Source organism: Primulina huaijiensis, chromosome 3 (genome assembly GCF_012295235.1).
Source record: "Primulina huaijiensis isolate GDHJ02 chromosome 3, ASM1229523v2, whole genome shotgun sequence".
Taxonomy (NCBI): domain Eukaryota; kingdom Viridiplantae; phylum Streptophyta; class Magnoliopsida; order Lamiales; family Gesneriaceae; genus Primulina; species Primulina huaijiensis.
Genome location: NC_133308.1, coordinates 2,393,791 through 2,403,379, shown reverse-complemented (window position 1 = coordinate 2,403,379; position 9,589 = coordinate 2,393,791). Strand labels below are relative to the sequence as shown.

At 34.5% G+C, this 9,589-nt stretch overlaps 2 protein-coding genes and 1 long non-coding RNA gene across 4 annotated transcripts; 2 read left to right on the top strand and 1 right to left on the bottom strand.

The window, feature by feature from the left end:
• The first annotated feature begins 298 nt into the window (after window positions 1–298).
• On the top strand, window positions 299–1,270 carry LOC140973010 (uncharacterized). The gene is made up of 2 exons (XR_012174563.1): window positions 299–586; window positions 846–1,270. It is a non-coding gene; the product is annotated as an uncharacterized lncRNA (long non-coding RNA).
• A 1,543-nt stretch (window positions 1,271–2,813) lies between these two features.
• LOC140973008 (uncharacterized) lies at window positions 2,814–4,762 on the top strand. Of its 2 annotated transcripts, none has more exons than XM_073435522.1 (4): window positions 2,814–3,054; window positions 3,200–3,293; window positions 3,650–3,783; window positions 3,983–4,762. In XM_073435522.1, the coding sequence occupies exons 1-4, from the start codon at window positions 2,891–2,893 to the stop codon at window positions 4,665–4,667; spliced, it is 1,077 nt and encodes a 358-aa protein (XP_073291623.1). In that variant the 5' UTR covers window positions 2,814–2,890; the 3' UTR covers window positions 4,668–4,762. The 2 variants fall into 2 exon arrangements, with proteins under 2 accessions (XP_073291623.1, XP_073291622.1); XM_073435521.1 differs by having other exon boundaries at window positions 2,817–3,054; window positions 3,200–3,338.
• A 138-nt stretch (window positions 4,763–4,900) lies between these two features.
• LOC140973007 (CBL-interacting serine/threonine-protein kinase 10-like) lies at window positions 4,901–8,117 on the bottom strand. The gene is made up of 2 exons (XM_073435519.1): window positions 7,978–8,117; window positions 4,901–6,772 (listed from the first exon to the last, which is right to left on the bottom strand). The coding sequence occupies exon 2, from the start codon at window positions 6,398–6,400 to the stop codon at window positions 5,108–5,110; it is 1,293 nt and encodes a 430-aa protein (XP_073291620.1). The 5' UTR covers window positions 6,401–6,772; window positions 7,978–8,117; the 3' UTR covers window positions 4,901–5,107.
• Between the last annotated feature and the right edge of the window lie 1,472 nt (window positions 8,118–9,589).

The window sequence follows — 9,589 nt, the reverse complement described above, 5'->3', positions numbered from 1 at the left end:
ATATAAGATTTGACATGGACAGATATAATGAATCATATCTAAATTATATATTCAATAGATAAATGATATTTTATTGATGACCAGGAAAATAAATTCAATATATGAACGATATATCAAATCTATATATTTTTACGACAACGATGTTACAGCAATGGGAGCTGGACTGGTAAATTGGTGGCTGCCCACCATTTTACGTTATTATAGTAGTATCTTTATATTAATGGCAATTAGGCGTAATACTTGCAATAATAGTGATAGTATAAGATATAGATAGATATATAGATAGATACATCTGGAAATTCAGAGTGGAAATAGCACCTTCTCCACCTTCTCCACCACGAATAACAAAATTCGAATTCATATTTTTTTTTCTTCACCTAATCATTTGATTTCTTCCTCAGCGCAGAGTTGGAGGGAGGAGAAAATGTGTCCCCTCAGAATTATTCTCATCTTCCTCTCCGCCACCCTCGCCGGATTCCTCGTACTCCGGGGCCTCAAATCGCCGCCAAATCTAACTGACGACGTCGTTGCTTCCTCTGCCGAAGATGAGATTGCCTCCAAGAACACCGTTTCCCCTTCTTCCAGGGTAATTTTGTGATCATTGTGATGGTTTGATTTTTTCCATTCAATTCATTCCAGGCGCACGAACTATTTGGATTGGATTAATTTGAATATATTTTTAATTCGGGGGGAAATTGTTTTTTCCCCCCTTACGCTGAATTAAATTTGACTTTTTTTTACTGAATGAGTACTGATTTTGTATAGCAGGAAAAAGGAACAATGGAATTTAGCTAGAAAATTTTCGAAAATGCGATGACACTGATATTTATAAAACGTGATTGCAGTTCTGTACGGTCGTAGGAAAGGGGTTTTGGACTTGTGTGGACATGGCAAGCGGCAGATATCTGTGGAGGAATTTAGCTTCTTCATCATCTCCATTGAAAGGAAAGCTTCGTGCTGATTAATTCGGATATAGGCCATTCTTTCCACTCTTGTTTGTTTGGGCCGTTTATTTTAAACCTGTGTCATTTAAGATCTGTTTTGACGCAATACAATCTGCATTACGATCATTTTGATTGCAAGTTATATGCATGATTTTATAAAGGTGGGTGCAATCTGTTGTTGTACTGCTGTACTGAAATAGTTCCTTGTATAGATGACTGGTATTACCTTGTTATTAAGATTCTTTCTTTCTTCTGACTTAATTTTGTGGTTTCATTTGTAAAATGTACTTCACTTTGAGAATTTATTTACACAAAACTTAAGTTTTGGTTGTTTTTGTTTACAATTATGGTTGATGTATCCGGTTCTTTCCGGTTTTTAAGATGCCTTCTGTTTGAAGATAATTTTACATTTGCTTCCATAAAAATAGATGTCGCAAGACTCTTTTACCATGCTTGCTATTGTCATTTATATTGTTTGCTGAAACAATGAGTGCCAATTTTTTACTTGGATCCATATTACAGTTGGGGGAGCGCGGAAGATCATTTGTATGGTTGTCTAACTTGAACTGAATATGATATGGTATACAGGTGTTTCCTGTTTATCTCCATCTTTCAGAAAATGAGGAACGGTGTTTTAATGTCTCTCATTTATGGTAATAAGCTTTGATTATAAGCTGGTGCATTGAGTGACTTGAAAATCCACCATTTTTTGAATCTTAAAGCACCCCTTTTTTTTGTTCCTGTGTTCGGGCATCCGTAGCCTTAGATCTACCGCCTTTGCATTTATTTGTTTAGTTTGGTTCTTGCAAGTAATTAAATGTATACCATTTTCCTTGATTCCTTCTGTGAATACATCGTCTTAGAGTTCTTTGATATGGGAAACCTGAAATTGTTGAGATTGGGAAATTATCCACAGCTAGCAAGTGGTTGCTGGTTGAAATCTTGAGGTAGGATTGACAGTTTCACATTCAGTTACATAGCTGTCATGACTTGTGGGACCTTTTTTGTCATTTTTGACAATCGGGTCTCTTTATCTCAGATTCATCTCTTTGAAAGATTTCTCCGTCTGGAAACGATTTTCCGATCCTGTTAAAATTTGATAACATGGTTGTGGACTATATATACTTCGTACGATTGTTGTAGCGATTTTGAGTGATAACTTTGGAAAAAAAAGCATTTTGATTTTATTGCAGTTTGTACCTTTGATGGGTTTTTTCAATTATTATTTCAACATGTTGTAGATCGATGGCAAATTAGTAATAATATGTAAAAAAAGAACAGAAAAGTCGATAATGGATAATTGGATATTTGGAAGTTATTCAATTTCTTGTTTTATATGACGACTGGTATGTACACATTCTAAATGATTTCAATTGGGACATAATGCCTAAAAGAAATAAAATAAAATAAAATGTTAAATTTATTTAATTTACAATGCAAATAATATTTTATCGATTAGTATGTATTTTGTGAGACATTTTCATAAGTCTATATGTATAAGACAGGTCGATCTGATCCATATCTATCATGAAAACTAATATTTTTGATATAAAATATAATGATCTGCTTCATAAAATTAGCTCGTGCGACAGTTTGAATTTTTTTTTTTGTTTTATTGGATTGTGATTCTTTGATATAGTCGTACTCAACATTTAATTAATTTTATATATTATACAAGGCAAATTGGAAGAACGAATAAATGATTGGCCTTGTATACTCGAAGAGAAAACTGGGCTGCAATTGTTTCAACCCAAATAGTTTCATCAAAAGCCCATTAACAACTTCAAATTAATAATAATAATAATGATGATGATGATGATAATTAACTAAAGAAAAGAAAAATAAAAAAATGGAAAAAAAAATTCATAACGGTCATATTTGTGCCAATAATTGAGGTTAATCAATCCATTGGATCAGAAAATTGCAATAAACAAACTAAGTGAGAGATGAGGAGAAGGAAGCGTGCTGCTACAAAGGAGACCCAACAAACCCCAAATTCATCTCGCGAGAGTGGCGAAATTCATCGAGAAGTAGAGAAAGGGGGGAGATTCTTTGCGTGTTATCTTCTCACGTCTCTCAGTCCCAGATTCAAAGGCCACACATACATAGGGTACGCTGTTGGATCATGGATGGAATTAAAGTTCTTGATTTACTGTAATGGTCGGGTTTAGGATCATTTTGTTTATTGAAGTGATTATATCTTATCAGAACAGTGGGAAAATACCGAATTTTTTTTCTGTGGCGTGATTTTGCAGATTTACTGTGAATCCACGGCGGAGAATCAGGCAGCACAACGGAGAAATCGGGAGTGGCGCTTGGCGTACCAAGAAGAAACGTCCGTGGGAAATGGTGCTGTGCATCTATGGCTTCCCCACAAATGTTGTTGCTCTTCAGGTTATTTGATTAAGAGCATAAAATAGATACGGTGCAAAATTTTCACCCTGCCCGTTTAAGTGAAATTACTTAAAAATATATACGATTTTTTTTTAAAAAATTTATCTTGAATTAAGAAACCTTAAATCCTGTTGTCCGGATTGCCGATTACCTTGTAAAAATGTGATATGGCAGTACGGGGAAGGTAATTTTAGATTAGCAACATGGAACATGACAAAAACAGCAGGGTCTTATGAATTTGTAGTAATGTTTATGTAGTTTGGCCATGAATAATTGAAGTTGAATTGTGTGTTTGGTTGGAGCGCTTGCAGTTTGAATGGGCGTGGCAACACCCAGTGGAATCTTTGGCTGTAAGATCAGCTGCTGCAAGTTTCAAATCCCTCTCTGGAATTGCCAACAAGATTAAATTGGCCTACACTATGCTCTCCCTTCCTGCATGGAACAGGTATCTCAAATTTGAGCATGTCTCTTGTTAGCACATATCTATATTCCTGAGATAGTTTGACTCGATCTATATTTCAAGTGAAAAGTAATATTTTTGATATAAAAAGTAATTTTTTTAATAAATCGAGTCGTATAAGAGAACTGTCTCACAAAAATTGACTGTGTTGATTCTTAATTTCTTTCTTTGATTTGGGTTTCAGCTTGAATCTTGCTGTAAATTTCTTCTCCACGAAGTACAGAAACCAGACATCTGGTTGTCCAACTTTGCCTCAGCAAATGCGAACACAGATTTGTTCAATGGATGAGTTGCCCTGTTACAATTGGAGCAATACAGGGGCCAATGACGATTTGAGTTCCGATGAAGACCATGATTCAACTGACATTTTGCAAGAATCGACACAAGAATCTATAGAAGCAGCAAGAAAAGAAAGTGATTCCCCAAGCAGTCGTTGTTTCGAGGAAATTTTACAAAACCATATAAGTGAAAATGATGATACAAGCCATGAGTCTAGTGGTTGTTCAAAGGAAAATTGGATAGGGATAAAGAACTTACTGCATTGCAGAGAAGAAGATAAAAGGTATCCATCACCTCCTAATCGAGCAGAATCTTCGTTAGTCAGCAGCTTCTGTAATATTGTCAGTTACGTTGAAGACGAGCAAATACCTGTATTGGTAGAAGAGTGGGGCAAGCAACAGTTTACAACAACCTTTGTTGCTAGTGAAGATCAACTCTCAATCAATAAGCCTTGTATACCTCAAAAAGTCGAGATTATAGACATTTTTACACCCTCGCCTTGCCATATGATAAGTTCAGGTAGCAAGAAGAGAAAGGCAGTTGCGTATCCTGAGATAATTGACTTGACAAAGTCTCCCATGTTTGTTTAATTTGACTCTTTATCATGTAAATGCTACGCCCAAAGGTGTACAATAATGTATTAACGTGAGGAATCTGTGGTGTTCAAATGAATGAACAATTTGAGCCTCAATATTTGGAAAGTAGGTGTACAATTAGATCCCATCGTTGTTTAGAACCAGACCAAGGTAAGAAACTTACACAAATATAGCTCAAGAATTTTAAAGAAAAATGCACAATTTAGTAATGGTAAAAAACAGCAAGAGGCAGCTAGAATATACTGCATTTCTAAATGAGAGGGCGTCACAAAATTTGAAGAACTCAGGGGTATAGTTACACCAAGAATTTCTTTCCACAAACATTTTGAGCCTACACAAAATCAGTTTCTTAAAAGACTCGGGAATTCAGTCAATGGAGCGATTCAATGTATTTGACAGGCTGAAAGGAAGTGAACTCGCAGCGGTTCACCTTGTCAAGTCCAAACAATTTCTTGAAGACCAGGTCTAAGAACTTCATCCAATAAATTATAATATTCCGAGGTATCTCCACTTGTTTTCCTCACTTCCACCATATGAGACGCTGGGGCGACCCCAAATATCTCCGCTTCAATTGATAAAATTCCATTCCTACCTTCCTTCGCTGCCTCAAACTTGAACAACCCCTCGTCTTTTTTACTTAGCTTCTGCTTTGAACGTTTGGCAATTTCTTCCAGCGTAGAGACAATAACTGATGCAGGTTTCCAGGAAAAGAATCGGGCTTTTGAACAAGGCTCCTCGAACAATCTGGAAACATCAAATCCATCTGATAATGAGATTATATCAAACGCATTTAGGTTTGTAATCCTCGGAATTTCTTCCAAAGCACCACCATTTTCGTGCTGAAATGAAGCCGCAACATTTCTATCTGATGAATTAGTTATACTACTCTCTGCATTATATGTTCTTGATTTCATGCTTATCCCTCTCCTAAACCAAGCATTTTCCTTGATTCTTGCTATTGTAATTCGACTTTCTGGATTTGGATCCAGTATTCTTGTAAGTAATTTGCGTACTTCAGGTTGAAACCAACTCGGGAACTTAAATTTCGCTTTCACGATTTTTCTGTACATCTCCATCAAATTAGAATCATAGAACGGCAGATAGCCGGCCAATAAAACATAAAGAATCACCCCACACGACCAAACATCAGCTTTGGCCCCATCATAACCTTTCCTGTTTATTACTTCAGGAGAAACATAGGCAGGAGTTCCACACGTGGTATGAAGGAGCCCGTCTAGGCGTTTTGATTCAGCAAGGGCACTCAAACCAAAATCTGAAACTTTCAGATTTTCGTTCTCGTCTAATAATATGTTTTCAGGTTTTAAATCCCGATGGTAGACAGCCCTGCTATGGCAGAAATCAACTGCATTTATTAACTGCTGAAAATATTTTCTTGCTACATCTTCCTGTAATTTTCCCTTAGCCACCTTGCTGAATAGCTCGCCACCTTTAGCATACTCCATCACAAAATAAATCTTTGTTTTTGTAGCCAAAACTTCATAAAGAAATATAATATTTGGATGTCTCGCCAGTCTCATAATGGATATTTCGCGTATAATTTGAGCAGCATTCCCAATTCTCATGACCTTCTCCTTGTCTATCACTTTAATAGCAACACTTTGCCCCGTCTGGTAACTCCTAGCATAATATACTTTTGCAAACGCACCCTGACCTAATAACCTTCCTATCTCGTATCTTTGCATCAGTATCCCGCTCTTGTTATCCATAATAAATGTACCAACAAAACAAGTCTTTTTTCTTTTTTAATCTGTAAGAATTGTTCAAATTCACCATCCAAGATTCACTTTTATGCTGGCTAGGCTGACCATTCATTCAGTCCTAAATAAGGTAACAGCAGTTACATCCTATAGCTACACCCTCATTCAGAACAAAAATGTGGAAACTCGTTCAAGGCCAAAATCTTGGAATTGAAGAGTTTCCAATAATGCAAGAACAGTTTTTTGTCATCTCCTGATGTTTTTTCTATTAAGACTGCAACAAATGGAATTTTCAGGCGAAAAATGAGTAACTTCACTGACGCAAAATGATCCAACAAATATAAAGAAGGTCGATATATCGGAGACAAATGAGGCGCAATCCTGTTTGAAGAAAGAACAATTTAATAAATATAACCATTAAAAGAAAAGAAAGATGCATAACATACATCATACTATGGCAAACAAAAATCAGTCCTTGGTTACGGCTAGTTGGGGACATTACAGAGTTGATAGGACGAGAAGATTATTACCTCGGCTAAATTGCTATGCTCTTAGTCAACATGATTCTTATATTAGATGTATATAGGTAAATTGCTATGCTGTCAACCGAACATATATACATAGGAAAACATAAAATTTCTAATATCTTTTAGCAGTATGTCACTATCAGTGAGCAAAAAGATATAGCTGATGTCCTTAATGAAATGCGTACAGAAAAAAACAAGAGGAAGAAAAGGGATAACTAACATGACAGATTCTAGTACTTCAAACTGGTTTTAATAAGCTCGGTGTATTTACTGTGGAATGAATTTGCATAATGGGGTTTTGGTCAGTTTCATATTAAACTAAAAGTAATAAAGCAAGGAAGGCATATAATATCACCAACTTGATTAACAAATATGAAGTTCTTATACATCTTTCGTCAGAGTATTATCGTTAAAACAAGGGATAAAAATCCAACTCGGGTAGGGTTTCCTCTTTATCAGGCTTTTGAATGAAAATGCATCCAATGCCAGGTATAAATCAAAGGTCGTGTACACTCGTAATTCAAGAAAATTTAACTCATCAAACACCCCAAAAGTCTGGATTAATCACGCAACGAAACCATAACTGGTGAAATATCTGATATCCACGGTTTTACAACCTTGGTTTATTTCAATTTCCTTTTTTTTGGTTTAATCTAAATAACAATGGGAAGATCACCAAGTTTCATGATAATAGATCCTATGTATTTTGCAATCTGGATGCTTAAAACACATAAATTCATAGAACTAAGTACAATTTGAGGCCCCAACTGAAAAAATTCTTAAGATCCCATCTTATAAATGATTGAATAAGACTACAACACAACCAGAAAAACAATTGTAAAGAAGCCAAAACGACAGAAAAGTGGGGGGAAAAACACACGCACACGTAAGTAATCCTTCATGAATAGCAGTAACCGGGTAGTAGATATTGCCAATCCATTGTTTCAGAACTCAGAAGAATAACCACACACAATAAAGAACCAAATCGCAATAGATTATGTTTTTGCTCGACAAATTCCATTCCACAGCCAAATTAAGGAAATGGGATTCGCTAATTACCTCTGAAATGACCCAGAACGAGTTCGATCGATCGAAAGACGGAGCGGAGCTTCTTCTTTGTTGCGAGGTGGAGAGTGGAACATTAATTAAAAATAAAAATAAAAATTGTGGATTTCTCACAAATTCACACTTCGACTTTTCAACGCTCAATTTTATTTTCTATAATGTTTCAAAATTTATTGCCAAATGCAATACGTGTCCTGTCTCGATGGTACGACCTTTTACCAATTTTTTTGTTTCGAGTATTTGTTAGATTTCTTAAAAATATGATTTTTGTTTCGATTTGCCATTTGTCATTAGCTTATTCAACAAGATCCATATCAAACAATCAACTCATGGCCATGGTTCTAAAAAGCTTGAAACGTCTCAAAGTGTGGATGTCGAGCTCCAAGTTTTTCAAGTTTAAGGGAGATTAGCACGGGTTTAAGCGTGAAAAAATATTTTTTAATTTTAATATAATTATAATTATATCAAACCAATAAATAAATAAAATAATTCATAAATATGATAAATTTAAGTATGATGCATTAATTCTCATATTTATAAAAAAATAAAAATCTCAAAATTATAATGATTATTTGTTTTTGCAACTAGACCACATTAAAAAATACTAAATATTTATCAAATCATTGTCAAATACGCTTAATCATAATTAAAATTAAAAAATAAATATCTAAATTACAAACCTAATTTATTATTTTAAAATAAAAATATATCTTCAAAATAAAAAATTTAAAAATAAACCTATACGATTAATTGTGCTTAAACATGCTTAATTAAACATCTTAATTACGTTTAATTCGGTTTGACCGCTTTTCTCCGAAGCGACGCGTTTTTGTCAAGCTTCAAACCACGTTTTTGTCGAGCTTCAAACTTAAGCGCGTTTAAGCGAGGTTTTTAGAAGACCGCTCATCACAATTTAATGTATATATGACGTGTCTTTCTCGATATGTCACCGTCTTACTTTCCTATACTTTATTTCTATTCATCAAATCTATTTTTGAATTTCATCTATTTGTAAACTACAAAAATAATCATGCTTTTAAATATTATTTTATATATCTAAATAGTATTATTCCGGGTATTAAACTAATATGGGCTGACCGGCACCACCCTTGTTCCTTGCCGGCACCACCCTTGTTCCTTGGCAGCACGATGTCGGGTGGTAGACGGCAGACCAACCTTATTCAACTTGTTCCACCCGGTCTAATTTATATTTGCTTCCTGTTCATTACATAATATATAAATAAATAAATAAATTGTCCATAACTTAGTTTATCTGATAATGTTTAATTGTTTTATGGTATGAAGGTTATTAGAAGTTTTAAGATTATACGTTGAAAATTAATGTGAAATCGAGCCGAAAAAATAAACAAATATATATATATTTGGGACAGATATATAGTAATAGATTATTAATAATATTACTCAATTTAATTATTTATTCTTCCATGTGCATCGTGGTGCATGTGGCGATGAAATCATCAAAATATAAATTAATATACGTTTAATATGTTAATGTCAATATTGACAAGGAAATATCGGCGTAATATTACACACTTTAACTTCTAATTACCATTGTTTAATTTAATTTAATTTTCAGCTTGAAATC

Excerpts from the sequence above, each read along its gene's own strand:
- LOC140973007 (XM_073435519.1), bottom strand. The coding sequence starts at position 6,400 with ATGGATAACAAGAGCGGGATACTGATGCAAAGATACGAGATAGGAAGG.
- LOC140973008 (XM_073435521.1), top strand. The coding sequence starts at position 2,891 with ATGAGGAGAAGGAAGCGTGCTGCTACAAAGGAGACCCAACAAACCCCA. Across the intron at positions 3,339-3,649 it reads CAAATGTTGTTGCTCTTCAG|TTTGAATGGGCGTGGCAACA; the intron begins GTTATTTGATTA and ends GAGCGCTTGCAG. Across the intron at positions 3,784-3,982 it reads TCCCTTCCTGCATGGAACAG|CTTGAATCTTGCTGTAAATT; the intron begins GTATCTCAAATT and ends TTTGGGTTTCAG.